At 25.6% G+C, this 24,539-nt stretch overlaps 1 protein-coding gene and 1 long non-coding RNA gene across 2 annotated transcripts in view; both read right to left on the minus strand.

Moving 5' to 3' along the window:
- Window positions 1–432: 432 nt before the first annotated feature.
- LOC126905969 (uncharacterized) overlaps window positions 433–24,539 on the minus strand; it is a 135,694-nt gene continuing 111,587 nt past the window's right edge. The window contains exons 3-9 of the mRNA XM_050686178.1: window positions 15,336–15,438; window positions 5,808–5,954; window positions 4,154–4,281; window positions 3,991–4,073; window positions 3,729–3,897; window positions 3,601–3,672; window positions 433–1,303 (exon numbers count right to left, since the gene is read on the minus strand). Coding sequence (XP_050542135.1) covers window positions 1,043–1,303; window positions 3,601–3,672; window positions 3,729–3,897; window positions 3,991–4,073; window positions 4,154–4,281; window positions 5,808–5,954; window positions 15,336–15,438 — 963 coding nt within the window. The 3' untranslated portion in view covers window positions 433–1,042. The remainder of the gene's footprint in view (window positions 1,304–3,600; window positions 3,673–3,728; window positions 3,898–3,990; window positions 4,074–4,153; window positions 4,282–5,807; window positions 5,955–15,335; window positions 15,439–24,539) is intronic.
- Window positions 7,896–10,365, minus strand: LOC126906012 (uncharacterized). The gene is made up of 2 exons (XR_007704159.1): window positions 9,178–10,365; window positions 7,896–8,066 (listed from the first exon to the last, which is right to left on the minus strand). It is a non-coding gene; the product is annotated as an uncharacterized LOC126906012 (long non-coding RNA).

The following is a 24,539-nucleotide window of genomic DNA, read 5'->3' on the forward strand; positions in this document are numbered from 1 at the left end:
TTAAATTACAGTCCAATACATTTTTAGGGTATGATTAAGAATTTTATTGTAAAAAAATTTAAATAAGTGAAATTATATTATATTATTAAAAAAAGGATTGCCCAAAAGTGATATAATAAATCATTTGTTATTAATAATTAATAATGACTAGAGTAAATATTGAAATACTAATTTAAAATTGAATGTATTCTTTTTTAAATCGAATTAAAGGAATTGATTTAGCACGAAAGACAAAAACGTACAAAATGAAAATCTAAAGTGTAATGCAATAGTTATATAAACACCAAGAACAAAATGATATCATAATAACACAGATACATGGCCAATTTAGTTGTGTGATAAGGATTTTGTTTCGCAAAATACAAATAGTAAAGAGTGAAAATGATGAAAATCATAACACTATTCAAAAAACAAAATTAAAAAAAAAAAATTATTATTAATAACAAATTTATTATACATGTGCGCAGTAAAATAAAAAATAAAATGATATAACAATATTTTATCTCACAAGTCTTATTTAAATTATTCTGTACAAAAATATATAATAATTATAGTAAAATTAATAAAACTAAAATTTGACACTCTTTCAAACGCTTTTACGACTTTATGCATTAAAATAAGATGTATAATGAGACAAAATGTTTAATCTTTAATAAAGAAACATAACATAAATAATTTAGCAAGAATTGAACAGATGGAATATTAAATTTTTTATACATGAGTTTATTGTTAAATAACAATAAAACTTGTGTTCAAAAAATAATAGAACATTTTATCTAGACAATGATAATCATATGAATGTTTGAATATATCTTCACAAGTTGTTGTATTATACTGTTTTCTTGAAATAATTCATCAAAAATATATAATTAATATTATAAGATAATTTTTCTTTATTATTATTTTAATACTGATGAAATTTTCTAGTATGAAAATAATTTTATAAAAAATTGTATCAAATAAAATTCTTTTCAATTAAATGAATAAATTATTAACAAGTTTTTCTCCATATATCACAATGATTTATATATTAAAAACTAATTCAGGTAATTTCAGATGGTGCTGTGACTTCAATAAGTGTCTCAGGAAAACCACCTTGATTTACCACCCTGTTTAACTCTTCGAATATTTCTATCAAATTGTTGACACCAATCAAATATCCATCTTCATGGTTACCAACAACCCATTCTGACATATGACTGATTTTTATTTCAGATGGAAGTATTAAAGTTTTTGCGAAATCAATCAACCATACATTGGCATTTTTGTTATCATGCACAAATAACAACGAACTTCCAATCACCTGATGAAAGTAAAGATAAATATTATTTTAATTTTATTATAGTTATGATATAAATAACAATATCAGTTTTAGAAAATATTATATAATAAAAATTGATCATTTGTGGCTAATTAATTAAATAAAATTAAAAATATTATTAATTTAAAAACTAAAAAATATTAAACTCAAAAGCCATAAAAAATACTGAAAAGTCGCGGATACGTATTTCGGAAACAATGTTACCATTATCAACGCTAAAATAGCTTTTGAGTTTAATATTTTTTAGTTTTTAAATTAATAATATTTTCAATATAGTTTAATTTTATTTAGAAAATATTACTTTTATTTGAATTTTCTAAATATTTTTCATAAAATCAAAATATAAATAACTTAAGACTAATCTTGAAATTTTACAAGACAACAATGAAAATATGATGACAAATTTCTTAGAATTATAATGTCATAGAGTAAGAATAAATTTTTATTAAAGACTATGATTCTTTTTATAATTAACTTATATATGTAACATATAATAGCATTGTAAAATAAAAATCCAAGAATATTAATGAATTCAAGTATAAGTTTATCAAATATTTTTAGGTAATTATGACTGATAGTCTTTGTTGTGTAACTGTTGTGAACAGGGCCACTACTAGAGAGGAACAGGTACACTTCCTTCGAGCAGCAGGTTTTATAAATGGCACTGAAATAAAATATAGAGTTGAAGACATCCCTGTTAATCATTTTGTTCGCCCTTTTGACATATACTTTTTATTTAGGGTCTTGTGAAATACACAGCTTAATGATAGTTAAACGCTTACTCAATAAAACTCTCAAATATAATTTCATAATTATAAATACAAAAAATATTTATGGTATATAAAGAGTGGCATTACAACATTTTTATGAATGTGTTAAAGCTTTCATGGATTGTCTTGTTTCACTTCAAGCAACACATTTATGGTATCATAAGCAACTACCAATTGGTACATTGATATTATGTAAAATATAAAAATACAATAATTATTAAAGCTTATAAAAGTTATATTATTTAAAAAGTTTTATATTATGGAAAGACTTAAAATAAATCTAAAGGTTCTTAAGACTTTCATGTTCAGTTGTCTTCGTGTTATACCTCCCACATTAATTCAAATAAATTCATAGTTTTACTTAACAATACTAAAAATAGGAAAAATCAATATTTTTTACTTTTTTTAACAGTATAAATCATGCTTAATAATCTGATATTAACAGAATTTCTTTAGCTCATAAGTCGATTTAAAATTTAAAAACAAAAAACATCGTTATAATAAGCGTTTAAAAATAATAAAAAATAGCCTTACATGTAACCGACGCAGTTTAGTAGTGAATTTAGTTTGCGATGTTTTACAAGACTGTATTATAGAATTGTGATTATTCGATTTTGATCTCCTTATTCTACACGGAATAGGAATCGTAAAAGAATTTTTATTTATGCGTTACGGTAGAAATAGAGCATCACTAACACTACCCCATCCTTATCTTTTCAAAATCATCAAATGCTAGTATCTCAAAAAGAAATAATAGAAATCTGGTTATCGACCAGTCAACATTTTATTTAGACCATTCTCTAATTAATAGAAAAAATATAATAGGTACCTATTTCGTCTTCTTTTTCACCGCCTTGATCCCAACTACTTAGGGTCGTCCATACTTATCTTAAATTACCATTTAACACGATCTCTCACATTACTTACGCACACAAAAAGGTGGTACCCATTTATATTTTGAAATTTATCTCTAATATCTACCATTAGAAATAATTTCATCTTATAATAAACATAATATCTACAATGATTTAAAAGAATAAATCAATTTTTAATCTATATATTTTTATAAAAAAAACATTATTTAACAAAAAATTGAGGAGGGAGTAGTATATTTTAAAAAAACACACTGCATATAACCAACTTTCGTTATATCTAAATATATTTTACGTGGCTAGTGTTGAAATATGTGTAGATTGAATTAAAGATAGATATAATTTTAACTTGATTTTTACTAATAGTTTTTGTAATTAAACATTTAAGCATAATTTAATTCCCCTAAATTCTGACAAAGTCCCCCAAAAAAAATGTTGAAAATTAGATATATTAATACAAACATATTTTTGAGAGGGGAGGAATTAAATTAGACCTGCTAAAATTTTTTTCTCAAATTATGTCTATACATTTAAGGACACATTTAGAGATTCTCATAATTATAGTAGATAGAAAAAAATGTAAAAAAATAATTATTCTATAAGGCAGAAAGAATTTTATAATATCGATATGGCATACCTCATGTGTCATAAAGAATTTTGATTCTTCCAGGGCATCTCGAATGGCAATCAGTCGATTAATGTATTTAGGCTAAAAATAAAATCTTATCATAGGAAATATAAAGTAAAATAAGATAGATGGCTTACAATGACGTGTGGAAATCCATTTATAAAATCTCGAAATGCTTCAATTACTTGTTCCTTAGATTTGGTAGTTTTAAAATCTTTACTTGACTTACCGTCGCTTTTTCTTATACCTTCGATCCGAAAACCCAAAGTAGCCGTTGATGAAATTGTTTCTCTCCATACCATATACCTGTACAAATAAAATTTCAAGTTACCTAGTTTTATTTACCTAAAATAATAGTCATCAATTATATACAATTAATATACTATGATAATACCATACCTAGGCTTTGTAACACCTTTCAATCGATGTTCCTCTTCAGAAGGAGCATTCGGATCAATCTGAATCATTTTTTCATACATATCCTGTAAAAAATAAATTATTAAAGGTAAATTAATGAAACTTATGTAAAATAATTATTTTCAAATAAAAATTGATCACATACTTTTCTTAATTTAGGCTTTTCTTTAGCTTTAGCCAGCTCTTCTTCAAGATAAGTTCTGACACCTATTTTACAGTCCATTACACATGGTGTAGTAAAGTCTCCCAATAAGTCTTCTAGCTGTAGGTATACTGCATAATTAAAGTTAAAGATCATACTTAATCATCATTTTTTCATTTAAATTTTAATTACAAATTTTAATTCATTAAAGTACCCACTATTACTATTAATCAATTTACTCACTAAATTGCCCATTAAGTTAAAATAATCAAGCTCTTTATATATATATATATATTTGCACAAAAACGAGTTTAACTTTATAAATGTAATTAGTTATTAATTGAAAGTTTGGACGCACAAATAGTAATATATATTTTTTTTGAAATTTTTATAATTAAAACCAAATAAATAAAAAAACACATATAAATAATACTTGGATGATTTTCTCTCTTTTCTAAAAGTACTCAGTTAATTTTCTTCAAAAATAAATGAATAAAATATTGATCCAGCAAAAAGAATTCAAATATTTTCAAAATTGACATTACATTTTCACCAAGTTAATATAAAGAAATCAAATTAAATGTACACTATCAAAGAGGAAAAATACAGAATCTCCAATGACACTTCTTAACTTTTTTTTTTTATCAAATTTTTAAAAATAATCAATAATACTATTAATATTTACCAAAAATTAAAAAAATTGTGATTTCATATTAAAATACTCTAGTGCACATTACTGAATTATCTGTATTTAAAGTATATATAATCCAAATAAGTTTACCGTAAATAATATTGACATAATTAGCAACATTTAATTATTATCAGTAATGCATCGTATTTATTTTTTCTCTGTATTTCTCAAGTTCATCAATAAAATAGCATAAGACTTCACGATGGATTTGAAGGAATTTGTATTGAAAAAAAATTGCCACTTCAGCAGTGCTATTCCGTGACATTTAAACATAAAATTTCTGATAAAATTACCCCAAAATAAGAAAAAATGAATTAAACACATATTTTTTTTCATTCTTTTTTTTGAGGAATATTTTTAGGAAAACTTAATATATTATTTACTAATTTAATTAAAAATTTACAATCAATTAGACTCAAAGGGGTAAAATTACAATAATTCCATCATTATGATATCATTGAATTTCAAAAGAATTTTTTGTAAATCATTTATCGTTTATGAAATCGTACTTTGACCGTATATAATAGTTAAAAACTATTATTTTGCTAACTGGTTGGTAAATTGCATTATTGACACACACGTCTTAAATTCTAAATGTATTATATGATTATGACCATCTTGGCAAGACTTCAGGCACGTGTGACCGAATTCAAAGGAACATGGACATGACCAATATTTAACTTAGCAGTGGTAATTGTAGCAGATAGCACTTTTTAGTTAGTTGTTATTCTATAAATTGTGATTTAGTAGTTCACGTTGTAAGATATAGCCAACATGAACAAAAAATGAACACACGTCATAAAAGGAAACGTCACCGTTGAAGGTTACTTATTTATAGAAACATATTTCAAATTCCAAAAAACGTCATAAAGTTATTTTTACGATACAAAATGAACCCAATCAAACCAGTTTGATTTTAAGAAAACACCAAAAATATGATCTAGTCGAGGTTTATAAATAGGATACGATCTCCATCTTCAGTGGTAAGATGACCCTTGTACTCGGGAACAAATGGTCTGAGCATATCTTTCATTAAAACTTGAAAGCACAACTGTTCTTTTGGGCACAGCTTTTTGAGGATGGTTCCTGGTTCTGGGCCAGCTTTAAAGTTACCTAATAACAATGTTACAAAATTGTATTTAAAACAACAATTTAAGTAATATTATTAACTTAATTATAATTCGTTATGTTTCATATTACGTAGTTCAATGACATAGGTTGTACAATAATTAATTTTCAACATGTTAGTGGATAAACCTTCATTAATTATGTTAAATATAGAATCAACATCATTCACACTATTTAATAATTAACCATCAGTTTAATCTCGAAAAGAAGTATATTCCATTAAAGTATTAACAATTCATATTAAAAAATTCACAATAAACCAGATCTAACTGACAACTTTTATAACATTTGATTTAATCATTTCTCTATAATATTTATTTAAATTTTTGCATTCTTAGCCTACGTAGATAACAACATTAGGATAAGTATATATTGAGTTGCAAGCATTTTAATATATAAAGTGGGTATGTAGCGCGGGCCGAGTATGCATTATAAAATTACACAAGTATGAACTGTACCTACTCGCGTAAATTTACGTTTTGTAAGATAATAAAAATATAATTTACTACATGTTATTTTTGAAAATAACTAAAACTAAATCTTATCAATGTTCAATAAATGTTATCTATGTATATATTAATAAAAAAACAAAGTAACGTTGATACTCAATAAATGGAATCCAAATCTCTTCGCATTAAAATTTTGAATAATTTTATTAAAATATTTTTTACAATAAAATAAAAAATCTTAAAGTAAAGTAATATTTTTGTATGAAATATAAAGTATTATAATAAAAGAATGCATTTTTCTATAATCTTTGTTAAGTAAGAGTTCGGAGAAGAGGCTAAATTTCCTCATAACATTTTTTAATGAGATCAAAATTTAATTAAATTTAAGATTTTTGTTAAACTTAAATTAATCTTATTTTCTTCATAAAAAAGTAATTTAGGCGTTACAACGTAAAACATAGGAAATTTTTTAAATGTTTTTGAAATAAAAAGTATTATAACTGAATATTTAATAATAGCATACTTTAATAGATGTGCGAGTATTTTAGAAAAGTATTTACAAACGAAAAAAAAATGTTTTTTTTTTGTATTTTATCTTTATAATTTTAGAAACGGATTAAAACTTACTATACAATTATCTGCCTTGAGTAAGTACACTACATTGTAATAAAGTAGTAGTTCATAAACAAACGGTAGCACAGGGGGGCCGCGGCACAATATGGAAGTGGTATAGTTGGGACAAGTATAGATGATATCTGACAGTGATTAAAAGCACTATCATAAAAAACGCTTCGATGGAAATCTGTAGATATAAAAGTATCAGTCTTTCCGGAACATTTTCAAAAGTTAAGTTGAAAAAGTTAATTTTTTGTGAAAAAGTTGCCATTTTGAAACTCTTCCTGTGGGCTGGTAAAGAGTCAAATGTTCACAAAAATATATCAAATGATAGGTAAATACTTAAGGTATCTATAAAAAAAAAATTATATTGATTCAGTCATTTTTAAAAAAGTTATGGTAGTTTTAAGTAAAAAAATTAAAAAAATTTCGAAAATTAGGGTTTTTAAATTTGTAACCAAAATAATTGACCTATTTAAATGGTTTTAGCTTCGATGCGAAGCTGAGAAGGTATTAATTTTACTATGATGTGTTTTTTTTTTTTTTTTTTTTTTTTGTGTCTGTGAACGCTCAATCTCAGCTCTCGCTGGACCGATTTTGATGAACAATATGTCAAAAGATCACAAATCGTATCTAGTCGAAGACATTACCCTCAAAAATTGAAAAAAATTCCCTCGTTCCCCGTAAACGGGGGAAATCCCCCAAAAAATTACAAATTTAAAAATCGCTAATTTTCGATATTTTTTCAATTTTTTTTACTTAAAATTGCCATAACTTTTTTAAAAATGATCGAATCAATATAATTTTTTTTTTTATAGATACCTTAGATAATTACCTATCATTTTATATATTTTTGTGAACATTTGACCCTTTAACAGCCCAAAGGATGGGGTTTCAAAATGGTAACTTTTTTACAAAAAATTAACTTTTTCAACTTAACTTTTGAAAATGTTCCGGAAAGACTGACAATTTTATATATACCTTAAATTAAAGCTAATGTAATATACTTTAATTTGAAAAAAAAAAATTTGACCTCTGGACTTGTCTTCATGGTGAAAATGACTACCGTATGCAAAAATATGCTATTTTTGTGAAAAAATTCTTGATATTATATTTTACATTTTTTAACATTATGTTGCTATAACTTTTTAAAAAATGCATGAATCAACTTTATTCTTTAATGATAAATACTTTATATATACTTCTTTCATTCGACATACTTTTTTTTAAAATCGGACCATTTCCCTTTATACAGGGGGGGTGCAAACCTTTTAAAATGCGTATAGAAAGTAGAACTTTTTCAACTTAACTTTTGAAAATGTTCCGGAAAGACTGACACTTTTATATATATCTTAAATTAAAGCTTATGTAATATACTTTAATTTGAAAAAAAAAAATTTGACCTCTGGACTTGTCTTCGTGGTGAAAACGGACATCAAAGTTAAAGAAAAACGTACGATTTCCGTGAAAAAAATCTCGATTTTATATGTTATATTATTTAATTTATATTTTATATAACTTTTGGAAAAATGTATGGATCAATATTATTATTTTTTTATAATAAATATTTATATACTCCTTTCATCTACACGCTTTTTTTGTAAATCGGATCATACCCCTTTAACAAGGGGGGTCAAAACTTTAATCATGCGTATTGTTACTATGATATTTTCAATTTAATTTTTGAAAGTATTCCGGAAATACTGACACTTTTAAATATATCTTAAATTAAAGCTTATATAATATACTTTAATTTGAAAAAAAAAAATTTGACCTCTGGATTTGTCTTCATGGTGAAAATGACTACCGTATGCAAAAATATGCTATTTTTGTGAAAAAATTCTTGATATTATATTTTACATTTTTTAACATTATGTTGCTATAACTTTTTAAAAAATGCATGAATCAACTTTATTCTTTAATGATAAATACTTTATATATACTTCTTTCATTCGACATACTTTTTTTTAAAATCGGACCATTTCCCTTTATACAGGGGGGGTGCAAACCTTTTAAAATGCGTATAGAAAGTAGAACTTTTTCAACTTAACTTTTGAAAATGTTCCGGAAAGACTGACACTTTTATATATATCTTAAATTAAAGCTTATGTAATATACTTTAATTTGAAAAAAAAAAATTTGACCTCTGGACTTGTCTTCGTGGTGAAAACGGACATCAAAGTTAAAGAAAAACGTACGATTTCCGTGAAAAAAATCTCGATTTTATATGTTATATTATTTAATTTATATTTTATATAACTTTTGGAAAAATGTATGGATCTATATTATTATTTTTTTATAATAAATATTGATATACCCCTTTCATCTGGCACGCTTTTTTTGTAAATCGGATCATACCCCTTTAACAAGGGGGGTCAAAACTTTAAACATGCGTATTGTTACTACGATATTTTCAATTTAATTTTTGAAAGTATTCCGGAAATACTGACACTTTTAAATATATCTTAAATTAAAGCTTATGTAATATACTTTAATGTGAAAAAAAAAAATTTGACCTCTGGATTTGTCTTCATGGTAAAAATGACTACCGTATGCAAAAATATGCTATTTTTGTGTTAAAATTCTGGGTTTTGTATTTTATTTTATTTTAAAATACCTGACAAGGGGAGTACAGATTTTCATAAATATTATATAAATTAAAATTGATATAGTATAGATAGTTAAACTTATTTAAATATGTTTGTTTCTTTTAAGTCGAGAAAAATAACTTTGAAATTTGAACTAGCTTAAATAGCCAATTTTTCAACCGCCGGAAGCAACGTACGGTTGCCGAGTTGGTAAAATTTATGTTTTACACGCTTGGGGTACGAGGTTCCAACCCGCATATGGCAATGAATTTTTTGCATTTTTTCTTAATTCTTTTTAAGTTAGTATAAATTTTAACTCGTTTGATTTTTATCACATTTAGATTCAATAACTTCAATAAAGATCAAGGATCCCATCACTTTAGTCGCCCCTTGCAAGAAGAAATTTCTTATTCGTATTAAAATTATTTTACTATATTTTAAGTTTTCGCTTCGATGCAAAGCCGAGAAGATATTTTTTTGTGACTATCATTTATTTTCTCTGCTCTAACTTGACCTACTTTTTTCAACAATACGTCAAATTACTACAATTCGTATCTAGTTGAAGATATTACTCTCAAAAATTGAAAAAAAAATTCTAATTTATCAATTAAACAGTTAGTTATTACATCGTCTCCATAAAGACAATTAAAATCATTAATTTCTAATGTTTTCAAAATATTTATTAACGAATGAAGTTTGATATGATAGGTTTCAACTACAAAATTAAATCATTTTACTTTGTAATTTAATAATTTTATTACTCTGTTTGTGTGTGCTACTATTAGACTATAATATTCAAATTTTTTTCTAACGTGTTGCTATATAAATCATTTCTAAAAAAAATGATTGTTTTTTCTCCTGAATTAACAATTGATTTTTACAAATATAATCAAATTTTATAATAAACTCAATTGAGTAAATCTTTTTAACAACTTTGTTTTGATTGGTACATTTAGTTAAAGTAAATCATTAAAATTAATTAAGTTCTCAATATTTCAATTATAGAATCTTTTCAACAAACAACAAAAGTTCCTAGGAAATTATTACTATTACTTCTATTTAAGTTATCTATTACCATAAAAATGCAAAAAAATATTGAGCTTTTCTGATAAATTTACAATAAATAGTAATTATAAAACTTTCTGACTGCATATTGATCTTAACGATACAATTTTTTTAATTGTCATAAAATTTTCTATTTAATTATGTCAATGTCAAACTTACCAATTGAGCTAAAAGTTATGGTAAAATAAATTTTTTTTTTTTTTTATAAACATTTACAACAATCAACTTTAAACGATTAACAAAATTGGTTAAATATGTCATTTTCCTTATTTTTAACTTATTAATAATCAAATTAATATTAAATATTATATCAAATCAGTATTAATTTAAAACAATTTTTTTTGTTCTTAATTATTTTTTTTTATATGTAAAAACTATTTTTTAATAATATTAAAACTTAGAAGTTATAGAAAAAGTCTAATTGCACATTTTAAAACATCGCGAAAAGTTGATTTAGAATAGTATATTTTTGTTTCTGATGGAAGTTCCTTGTAGTCCAGTGTATAAAACTTATAACTTTGTTAATTGTTATAACTTTATCAAAAATGACCAAATCAGTATATTTTTTTTTATTTAGATGCATGTCTTTATCTATCATTTGGTTTTTTTTATAAATCTAACCCTTTACCTGCCCACAAGAGGGATTCAAAATATTAACTTTTTTTTTTTTAGTTAAAGTAAATCATTAAAATTAATTCAGTTCTGGATATTTCAATAGTAGAATCTTTTTAAATATCAAAAATTACTTAGAAATGATTACTATGATTTCTATTTAAGTGTTCTATTACGATAAAAATGCAAAAAATAATGAGTTTTTCTGATAAATTTACAATAAATAATAATTATAAAACTTTCTGACTGCATATTAATCTTAAAAATAACATTGTTTTAATTCTCATAAAATTTTCTATTTAATGATTCATTCTAGTCAACGAAGGAGTAATTTTGCAGAATAGCAGAAAAAATTCCCAACAAACTTTTTTTTTTTTTGTTTTAATTAGGCAATTGGTGGATTATTCCAAAAGCAACATCAACTCTTATTTCTTTAATTATATCATGATTAGTAGTTCTTTGATTTTAAAATATAATATTTGAATATATACTAATTATAATTATTAAATTTAGTATGAAATTGATATTTAATATTGTAATTTAAACGGAGAAATTATAAAAATAATAAAGAAGTTATATTTTGCTTTACTTTTACGTGTATAAAAATTTAAAGGGCTTGATACAATAATTTTCAATAAAAACTGTTTGTTACTATAAAAAAATGCACTGGACTACAAGGAACTTTCATCAGAAGCAAAAATATACTTTTCTAAATCAACTTTTCGCGTTGTTTTCAAATCTGCAAGTAGACTATTTCTATCACTTCTAATTTTTTATATTATTACTAATTATATATATAAAATAATAATTAAAAGAAAAAAAAATTTGTTTTCAAATTATTACTGATTTGATTTTTAATATGTTAAAAATAATCAGTCCAAATTTTCAATTTTAACCTATTTTTTTGGTTCTTTAAAGTTGATGAAAAATTTTTGATAAAGATTTATGAAAGTTTATAGTAAAATAAATTGAATATATTACCATAACTTTTAGCTCAATTACAAGTTTAAAATTGACATCTAGGCCAGTCAACAAAGGAAAAATTGCGGAAAAAATTTTGTTTTTTTAAAAGTTGAATTAAAATATGTATAATGACATACTAATAGTCCTCAAGATTGGAATTGAGCTTTTTTTTTAAATCCTCGCAAAAGTTCAAAAATATGAGCTTTCTTAATTTTCTCAAAAAAAAATATTTAACTTACAAAAAAAAGTTTCGCACAAAAGTTGTTTAAAAGACAATTATAAATAAAAATATAATCTTATATTTTTTCATTTAAACAAATATTTTTCGAGTTACATTACATTTAATATGAGTAATAAAATTTATATTCCATTTTTTTCATTTTACGGTTACTTTTTATCATGTTATACTTACATTAGACACAATGTTATAAATGCATATGTGTGTATGTGTGAGTTTATTTATTTATTGTATCATTAAAGTGTAGTGTATATTGAGATACAACCGATAGAGTAGGTAATTGATTTGACGCTATATTATTTAAACCCAACTAAACGCTAAATTGTACATTCCGAAATAACAATCATATTATGTCAATTGCCACCGGAATATCTGGTAATATTTTTCTTTTTCTTTGCCTTAATCCCAACTACTTGGGGTCGGGCACCCTTATCCTAAGATTCCACTTGACACGATCTCCCACATCTTCTACGCTCACATCAGCTGTCCTCAAATCGCATTCAATAGCATCCCTCCATCTCTTTTTTGGTCTTCCTCTATCTCTTCTTCCTTCAACATTCATTTCTATAACTGTTCTTACAGCTTTCGATTCTTCTTTCCTCATACCATGACTAAACAATCTAAGTCTATTTTCTGTCATCTTATCCACGATTGACGCAACACCTATACTTCCTCTTATATGCTCGTTCCTTATCCTATCTTCTCTAGTCACTCCACTCATCCAACTAAGCATTCTCATCTCTGCTACACTTATTCTCTGCTCTACTTTCTTATCAACCGCCCAACACTATTAACCATACATCATAGCTGGCCTCACAATTTCATACTAAATTTAAAAACTATAATTAGTATTTATTCATATATTATATTTTAAAATCAAAGAACTACTAATCAGGATATAATTAAAGAAATAAGAGTTCATGTTGCTTTTAAAATATTTCACCAATTTCTCTAAAGGAAACACTATCTACAGATTTGCATCGAAGCGTTTCTTATGATAGTGATTTTAATCACTGTCAGATATCATCTATACTTGTCCCATCTATGCCTCGTCCACACTGTGCCTCGACCCCACTGTGCTACCGTTTTTTTTTATTCTAACATTAAAAAAAAATTTTGCAATTTTCCTTCTTTTGAAAATATTATCGATATTAAATGATTTCTTACTTGATCTTGAACCAATATATTAATAGTTTTGCAAGAATGCGATCTTTATTTGATCATTTAGACAATGTTATATAATATATTTTTAGAAAAATATGTTTTTAGAATTGAAATCTTTAGTTTCAAGATATATTCATAATTATTAACAATATAAGTTATAAAAAAAATTCGTGATTATTTACTTAAAGCTAAAGTAAACTGGTTTGTTTCCATTAAAAATATTTCTAGAACTTAATGATAATTAAATCAAATGTATGGCACACATTAATATTTTTCTAAAATAAAGCAGTTAAAAATTTAAAAGTAGTAAAAATTGCTTATCGCCATAAAAAATGTATTATTTGTTGACTTGGCCGACCCCAAGTAGTTGGAATTAAGGCGAGGAAAAAGAAGAAGATTTGATACGGGTCATTTTTTTTTTTAGCGCTTTTGCATTCCATAAGAACTATAGGGGTCTTCTTCAAAGAAAAAATTTTTTAATCTTGGATATTCCAAAACAGGTGGTTGGTTAGTCCGCCGCCGGAGAGAGGGATGGCCTTTTCAATAACTGAACTGGTCTCTTGTTCAGCAAAAAAAAAATACTTGTATCCGAGTTAATCAACATCAGGTAATTTCGTGTTATCGATTCGGCCACATCGAGATTATTGTTAGCGATGTTATCAACACAAATATATATTTTTTAAATTAAAACTATAGCAAAAATATTATTAATCTAATACTAAAAAATATACTTTTTTTTTTAAATAATTTAGTTTTGTGTAAAGATATTTCTGTATTAAAATTTTAGGGTTCAATTAGGTCATATTGTAGCTGCTACATAAAAATGTATTGCTCCTCAGTAATTCACAAAAAAAATTGTCATCGAAGACAGACAGTAACAACCTTTCAATGCAACCTGAACATATTTAGTTTCCAATAAGAAAAAAATAAGACTTCAAAAATATTTAAATAAAATTAATAAAATGTGAAACTAACTAATAATTAATTTTTAAACGATTCTATAAAAATGTATTTTCATTGAATAGTAAAATATTTAAATAACTCAATAAATAAAATAATTTGAGTTACACACAATGTTTAATATAATATTAAAAATTTGAATCTATGACGTCTTTATTCACCTTCTTTATTTAATTATAAATAAAAAACAGTGAAAAAATGAATATTTCAGCCTACCATACAAAATAGTATGTACTTGTATAATCAAATGTCAGTAATAATAATTTTTATTTTTGTTTTATTTAGTTACACGATTTATATTTTCAATTCTTGAAATTTAAAATACATTTATTTTTTGAAATAAAAATAAAACCTATCGATTTTCATTCATTTGTCTCAATATCAAATAACCTAAATAGCACTTTTTAATAAAATCATACTATATTTATAGAATACATATTTAGAGTAGTATTGTGGCAAAATATTAATTTTAATATTACACCCTAAACATAAAGGAGTAAACATTATTAATTAATTTTGAATATAGTATTTGAATATTTAAATAAATTAATAGCGAAAATGAGAATGTACTTAATCAATCATGTGTTTATTTATTTAAACACTTGATTAATTAAAAATATATCAAATAATTTTCATATTTTTGTGATTAGATAAACTATATTATATTTGACAGACAACTAATATATTATTTAACTACACGAGTTATAATTACCTTGATGACCAGCAAGCTGAACCCATGGATATCTTTGTTTTTTGTAAGTTTGAATAAAAGGCGTCCATTGGACAATATTTCTTAATTTTCGCCATCCGGAAGTCTGTTAAAAAAAAAACATATATAAGCATATTGTTCAATTTAAAAGTAACAAGTATTAATCTATTGATTTGGATATAGATTACTAATTGAATGATAATAATAAAAAATTCAATTTTTTTACATTCTTACCTAAAAGTTGTTATAAAGTGGAATTATCTTTCTTTTTTTTTTGGCAGTAAATCTAAGATCTTTAATATTTTATTAAAACTATTACTTTTTAAATGGAAAAATAAAGACGTTGTTCGTATGCATACAAAATACTTTGTTCTGTATCCGTAAGTTTTTGTACTATCTAATTTGAGTAAGGTTTCCAGCGTGAAGGCGTTAAACGTCACAGCTGTCGTAATGAAAGCATGACATGCATTATTTATATATTTCGTATTATATTTATGAAGTATTCTGAGTCCATAACAATATCATCGTAACAAAAAAAAAAAATCAACAATACCACACACAGCTAGATTAACGTCACCTGGAAGTAAATGTGGTAGGGATTTTCAAGTGATAAAGTTCAAAATCACTTAAATATAAAACAGGGTAGGTAAATTAAACAATAGAAGATTACTAATTTAACTCCGATCATAATTGACTTGAAAATTTTTTTTTAATATCTCACGCACGATTTTTCGACCATGTTTATTGGATAGATGGTATTCGGTTAGAATTTCTTAAACATGTAGTTAAACGCTGAGGTAAAAATATTCTTCACGTAGAATTGAACTGTTGAGTAAAAAAGAATAACATTTCATAGCACTAAACTTTTTGGCGTAAAAGATATTGTCGATTTTCCTAATTTTAATTAAAAACCTGTACATAAAAAAAATTATTTATTTTTACCTAACCTTATTTATTCCATAAAACATCGTATATATACTGTATAACATTATAAAAATCAATAGACGACTTATTGTCTACAGTATGACATTTCATTTAAATTTTAGTCATTTGGAATATTATCCTTTTTCTATTTAGAGATTTAATTGAAACTTCTTAAACTATTTGTCTTAATTTGTTTAAGATTTAATAAAATTGGATCGGTTAACTTAGTTTATTCTTGATAACCATTTTTTTTGTAAAAAAATGGGAAATGCAAAAAATTAAAGATTACGACTTCGATTGTTAATCAAGTTCAAAACTTGGTTTATTAAATACGACGTGTTTTATAATTAATGAAATCATTTGTTATTCATATTCATAGTGCGAAATGTGTTTTTATTCATTAGTTCAAGATTTTTATTGCGCAATGCAAATTAATAATTGAGAATTATGAAAAAAAAAACGTGAAAATAATGTTTAAATTAAGTCAAAACAAAATTTCAAAATAACAAATTGATAACTATAGAAAATGTCACAGGCTAAAATTAATGTAAACAGATTTTCATGATGTAATCACTTAAACCATTAAATTATTTTAAATCGAATAAAAACCTACTAATCGTTAATAAGGTTAGTTTTGGCTTACGGCGTGTAAAGCCGCCTACGCGTTTTCTTGGTAACTACTACATTATCATGTAAATGTGCGGTTTTCCAGTGTCTAGTAGGAAATAATTGACTCATTCGGAATCTAAAGGAAGATTTATGTAAAATTTCAGCGGGCCTGAGGACACTAAACAGTAGACGCATCACCGACAACTTGGGAAAGAAGAAAGAAGAGATTCATTTATAACTACCTCCCCTCACTAAAATGTGAGTGACCCGAAGTAAAACGCATATCATTTAGTCAAGTCGACGTACGACAATGGTAATATTTTGTTGCATTTTTCGAGTGAAACTTTGCAAGTAAAAAACATTTATTAAACTATTCTGTTGCATTCGAAATAGTTAATGCATATTCGCGGTTGTAGAACACAGTAAAAAAAAGAACGTGCATATTATGTAAAAAGGTTAAAATCGTAGGATTTAAGATATAAGTTGTGAGAAATACAAAAATTATTGAATGACATACACGATACCATTAAAAACTAAAATATTTATTAAAAAGGTATTCTATAATGTAGTAAACGACCGAATTCAATGGTAGATAGGTTAATTACATTGANGAGTGAAACTTTGCAAGTAAAAAACATTTATTAAACTATTCTGTTGCATTCGAAATAGTTAATACATATTCGCGGTTGTAGAACACAGTAAAAAAAAGAACGTGCATATTATGTAAAAAGGTTAAAATCGTAGGATTTAAGATAAAAGTTGTGAGAAATACAAAAATTATTGAATGACACACACGATATCATTAAAAACTAAAATATTTATTAAAAAGGTATTCTATAATGTAGTAAACGACCGAATTCAATGGTAGATAGGTTAATTATATTGATCTGTGATATTTAATGTTGTACCGACCTTGTGCTTTATGTTAATATTTTAATGAACACAATGAAATCGTATTCTAATATTGAATTTTTTATAACTTATTAATATTAAAATTAAATTCCAATAAAATAATTTATCTAATAATATTAATTTTTTATTCAACGTTGTCAACAACGTATTGTTTTTTTCTATTGACTTTTTCTTTGATAGAATAATATAGATTAAAATTCGTAATTAAAAATCAAATTACCATGTTGTACATATGGTAATTTGATCTATTTATAATAAATATAAATAAATATGACGGACAATTATTGTCCGTCGATAATTTTCAGTCTGAGCTGACGTCGGTGAACTAGGACCTCGGTTGTTTGTGTATTACTGAATATAATTACATGCTCATACAACCTCAAATAAAAACATAGACTATCCAAACTAATGATTTAATTCAAAAGATTTACCCAGATACTAAATTAAATGAAAATATTATAACGTGTATATGTAGAAAATCACTATCCACACATTAGTAGGATACCTTGACACAATTGTTTTTAAATCGACAACTATAAATAGGATCATGTTTATATTTGGCGAATACAAGCAATTACCCTTCTTAATTATTAATTATTTCCAATAATACTCTTCTTGAAAAAATTATCTACAGTTTATCTGTACCTCCGATACAAAAATATTTCATATTAAATCATACACAAAATTATATACCAGAAACAAAATTTCTTGTCCAATAATTTTCTAAAGATCTTCGAGGCTACTCTGATGGAAAGGGAGTATGGTTATGTAATCAATTTTTTTAAGCATAACTTAAAAATTGTATTACGACGTTGCCACTTTTATCATTTTTGAATACTTATTCTGTTAAAAGCGCAACCAATAAATAACAAACAAGTATTTCCATGATGGAAAATTTGATTTTTTTAGCATTTTTATAAATTAAGTATCCCCCTAACGTTAGTCCAGACTCTAGTGTCACGATCATTCTAATTTGGATATCTTTCTAAGAATTCTGTGCAAGTCTAACTGGATATTATTTTGTTAGAACATTGAACAAGCCACGACTTAAAACAGTTGTTTAAGTTACAGTTAGTGATGTCTAATAAGAGCATGTAATTGAAGAAAAACTGAACTGATCTTTCCTTGTTTGCTAAATAGGAATGAAACATTTTTAACGAACGATAAATGGCCTTTCGACACATAATTAATCGACTAACAACGCTTAGATGATAAAAATAACTAGCCCGGTACCACTCTTACCGATTAATATATTAACTTCATATTAACATATGTCTACAAGAAATAACATCGAATATCAATTATTATGAGACAGCAAAAATATTTAATAACGAAAATTGTTGGCATCGATTAGTGTTAATGAAATATCAATAATATGTTTTGGTAAAATGTAAGCCATATATCGAATTAAATGTTAAATTAAAACCGAAAACAATTTAAAACTTCATTCAATAATAACGAAATAGTATGCCAATAATTATAGTATTATCCATTGTTGACGTCATGCAGGTTGATAAACTTCACAATTATAAATATTATACGGGCATAATGACGATAGCAACCAGATAGAGAAAAACATTAATAAACGACTTTTTCTTTAAATACATTTTATTTGTATAAAATGTGTTAAATTATTAGTCTAGAAAAGTTTAAAAATGTTTTTTATATTATAGTGTAAAGTTTTTATTAAAAAATTATTCATTTATTTTAATTAAGAATATATTTTCTAAATTATTTTGTTGTTCAAAGAAAATGTTTTTTTTTTTAATATTCTAGATAATAATATAATTTTTCACCGAAAGATTTCATGAATTTTATTAGAAATTCAAATGATAAAATTGAAACAGAGGAATTTTTAATATTAAGCTTACAGAGTTCAAAGTTGTTTATCCTAATGACAACGACAATTGTCAGTTAACTATTTTTAAAATATCAATTTGTTAAAATTTGTTATTTTTAAAGGGAAAATTTTGATGATTCATGTAACTATTAGATACTTTTTAAACATTTGTTATCAGTCTTGTTATAATGAACTTTAATGTGATCAATTATCTCACGATATTAAGACTGTTTTAGACATATTAAATTAAATACACAATGATTATAGTCTACTTATGTACTTAATGCTTGTTACTTATAACTAAATAATTTTGAAAATAAATAAAATGAATAGAATTTCAATACTGTATCACGCTAATCAATAGAGTATCATAAAATTTCAAATTGTGTAATGTTATAGAATAATTAAATGAATTGTTTAAAAAAATTTATTTTGATGAAAAAATAATGTTTCCATTTGATAAATTTCAAGTGTAAAAAATATTATGTTTTTATTGAGAAATCGCATAAAAACCAAAATATATAATTTTATTGTAATTGACAATTGGAACGCTTTCACGTTCAATTTTTTTCTTGTGAATTTTCTCCTGGCATCTGTTTTTTAATTAAAATTGAAGCGTTGTCTAAACAAACATTAGACTAAATAAACCTAACAGTATCATATGTGTTCAGAAAATACTCAGTCGATATTTAACAGACAAATATAGCGTGAAGGAAGATTTTCAGATTTGCCGACATCGGTGAGAGTAATCTTTAACACACACAGACTATAAAGATACTATGTGACTAAGCGTTTTAATCATCAAAACAATTGTAATCTATCATACGTATAACTATAAAAGTAGTCAGTAACTTTTAGTAGAAAAGTTACTAGGCCGTTCCATTATCTACAACAGAGTTGCAATAATATTTTTAAATAGCTATTGTTGTCATCATTATATTTCTACTTTAAGCAGTCTTTTGCAGCGTCATTTACACACATAAAACACTTTTAATTATTAATACTAATCAGTATAAGTTTTCTCATTAGATTAGCCAAAGAAAATATACGAATCCGATAGAGAAACGAACGTGATGGCAATAAGTTTCAGCAAACAAACGGTGTCATTCAGATTTTTAAGAAGATATTTTAATTATTAAACATGTGCGAGACTTGAGGCACTCCTAAAACGCAGTTTCTATATTGTCAAGTAACGATTTCATCGTAATATTTGCGTCGCTATAAATGTTCATTAATATTATTACAACTGGTGACGTTTTCATGTACCTTAGAACATTGAATTTTAACAAATTTGAACATTTTGTTTGAAATAGACACGTACAATCAACGAATAGATGAATTAAGTATTTAAAAATTTATATTTTTACCACCTTTTTTTTTGAATTCGATAAAAGTCTCTTCAGCCAATATTCTGTTGACATTAAAATGTTAAAATATATGTTTACATGAGAATAATAATTATGTTGTTATTAATTTAATATAAACCCAATATCCTGAGTTGCTGTGGGTACTAATAAAAAAATAATTATGTAATATCACGTTTTTTTTTTTTAAGCTATCCTCTAATTTTTGATCCTACTCATTATAAAAACAGTTATTATCATAACCTGATTGCGTATATTTCATTACACGATTTAAAATATGTTAAATAAGGTGATACTTAATGATAAAAATTCTATATTAATTGCAACGCAGTAGGTGTTGTAGCCAAGTAGTTAAAAATATCCACGTCTTATAATAATATTAACACTATATGTTTATTTCTTTACACTTCACAGCAGTGATATTAATGAAAATGCATAGCGTTAAAAAACAATAACAATACCATCATTAACCTTTGGTTGTTCGGGTACATCCGAGTCCCATTCAGAGCTGAGATCGTCACTGGATGCTTCGCCGTACTCTGCGTGAGGCCAAGGCACCTCGAGCAAAGACTTCTGATACTGTTCGTAGCCGGGAGCTACCGTCGACAAGCCATCAGTGCCAGGAACATTAGGGCTGGGCGACCGCCGAGTTCGGCTGTTCCTCCCCTTGCCTGGTCTAGGACCCCTATATACCAAAACATCAAACCCCTTTTTTTATAATAAGCACGTATTGAACTTTTAAAACTTTCACCGTTTTTGAAACACTTTCGATGCACGTTCATAGATTAAATTGCATATAAATAACACACTTATGATCAGTATAAAAAAAAGACATAATTTATAAATTAAAATGTTATCTAATCGTAATGAAATCGTCACTATGTGAACTTAAAACTTATTGAATAATAAATTAGTTGGGCTATAAGAAATTCGAGATAAGCAAAATTCGCATATTTTTATAACTGTGATGTAGAAGTTTTATTTACAGTAGTCGGACTTCTTGAAATAATTATCGAGCAATACTAGGGAGACCTCGAGATCAAAACAACATTGATTAACTGGATAGATATTTCACTAGATAATATAGATAATCAATTTATAATCATAAAAAACAATTAAATTAAGTGTAAACGTTTTAAGATCATTACTCATTAATTTTTCTATCTTTAACAGGAAATGACAATCAAAAAAATTAACAATATTGATAAGAAAATCATTTTAAAACTAAGAAAGTTGTTGCCGTACATATTGTTTGTTTTCTGGTAGATTTTTCTATTAGTGTTTTGTTAATCTACACAACACTTTTGACATTTTCGTTAATAGATCTAATTTTTTTTAATATTTGTATTTTTAGATCAATTCTATTTAAAAAAATAAGGATTTCCGTTCGTTTCTGTTGGGTACGCAAATAAACTTTTATGCGAGTACTTAAGTCATAATAAATTATTTTGCGTTTCATTTAAAATTAAAAATATATGTTTGCTGAAATTGATATTTTTGTGAATAAAAGCAGGATATTTTCTAAATGGCGTCAAACTTTATAATATATTCAGTTAAAAACAGAAGTACCTACGCAAATAGCCTATAAAAAATGTTTACAGTTATATTTAAAAAAAAAAGTATCACACAGTAGTAAAACCAATAAAACTTATTTTTATGTATGTTTATTTAAACTGAAATATTATACGTATAGACGATGAAAATGTGTAACGGAAAATAAAAAATTTTAGGTAAATATGCGATTGTACATCAAGTAATGTAAAATGATGATTAAAAAACAGTTTAATAATTCCGATCATATATTTCATAATAATAATAAAACGGTCACATTAAAAAAATTGTTACGCAATCTAATTGAAAATACGATTATGAATAAAAAAAAACACGTATATTAATTCATACTGATTAATAAAGACATTATTAGAATGATGTCTTTTTGACTGACCAGTAACTGGTTATTATATCAATCATGTCCAGAAATATATATTTGAAAATAAAAATCTAGTTGAATGACTTGTGCAATTATTTAAATAATTCGGATCAGCATAAAGGATTTTGACGAATCGTTAGATTTTGAACGATTCGCGGTAAACTGATATGGCATAACGTGATCTACGTGTGTTGGTAGACATTCAAAATAAGATTCAATGTATTTAAAATTAGTTTTGATTTATAATTATATTGTTATTCTAGTAATTTGTATTTAAGCATTCAATCGAAAATTCAATAAGACCAACCGTGTAAATATTCTTGCAGGTTCGCAGGGTCCCAGGGATTTCCAACACACCACGTAGAACTGTAGCTCCTTCTTACATGTGTTTATTTATCATAATTTTTATTTTCAACCACCGTCGGTGTTTCGAAAACGGATCATGCACACAATACAAATTATTAATAATCTCATTGTTATTTTTCCAAGCTAAATAAAAGTATCGAGTGCGCAATAACATTTTATAGAAAAACAAACATTCATAAAATTTCATAATTAAAAATAATTTTACATTAAACGTACATATTTTACAGTTAAATTCGCCTTGGGTTACCGGCGTACAGTTTCTGTTCTTCATGCAGAAAGAAGTTAAACTAGTTACTACCGTCGTTATTGGTAATCGCCCCCGAATTTGTTTTTTTTAGGGAAAATAAAAGTGCGTGGGTGCTATGTAGGCTTATACTATAGCACTTGAACAACTATTTGTACAACCGGTTTACACAAGTACAGTTTACCCATATCCATAACATTGAACATTTGTATGTATTATTTTACGGTAAAAAAATCATTTTTAAACAGTTTTATTTTTAAGTCGCAACATTAATATAAACGCTACTCACATCCGGATTCGGTAAACAACCATAACAGAAAGGAGTTTATTGTTATGGCTGAAACAACATACAGGTACTGTGTGATTAATATATCACCTCCGTGTAACCGTTGTTGCTATTAACATTTTTAATCGAGTAAAATCAAAATATGTTGATGCATTATAAATCTATTTGGTACACTTAATTCTACGCGTCAATGGGTATTTAAATAATTCGATATTATAATTTCTAGAGGGTTGAAGGCTACGCGTTGACGCATTTTAAAAAAAGTATTTGTGTTAGATATCATTTGGACCACTGCCCACGTAGAAAAAACACAAGTAGTCCGTATGTACACAGCGTCCCGTTTTGCCCCCATACATGACATTAAAGTTCTTTTTTTCAATCACTTGATAACCACCATACTTAGCTGAACAACATTCCTCTGATGCTATACACAGTTGCACTAGACACGAATAACTATTAATTTTCTTTTTTGTACAGCAATAAGATAATGCTTAGTTTCCATATGCGAAAAGCTACTACTTAAACCCCCAGCAGGATCTCGTGCAGGTCACTTGCTGTGTTTCTGTGTACCTATATCGGAGTGTCATCAAGATTTTTTTTTTATTTTTTACCACCGGATAAAGTCGTTAGAAGACAACAGGTGTGAGAATAGAAAAACGATTTCGAAATAAGCATAATATCAGCCCGTATACAGTTGTACGCGTGAATGAAACAATAGAAAACTAAAACAAT

The sequence above is a fragment of the Daktulosphaira vitifoliae genome, unplaced genomic scaffold (assembly GCF_025091365.1).
Source record: "Daktulosphaira vitifoliae isolate Bord-2020 unplaced genomic scaffold, ASM2509136v1 Scaffold_4, whole genome shotgun sequence".
Lineage (NCBI taxonomy): Eukaryota > Metazoa > Arthropoda > Insecta > Hemiptera > Phylloxeridae > Daktulosphaira > Daktulosphaira vitifoliae.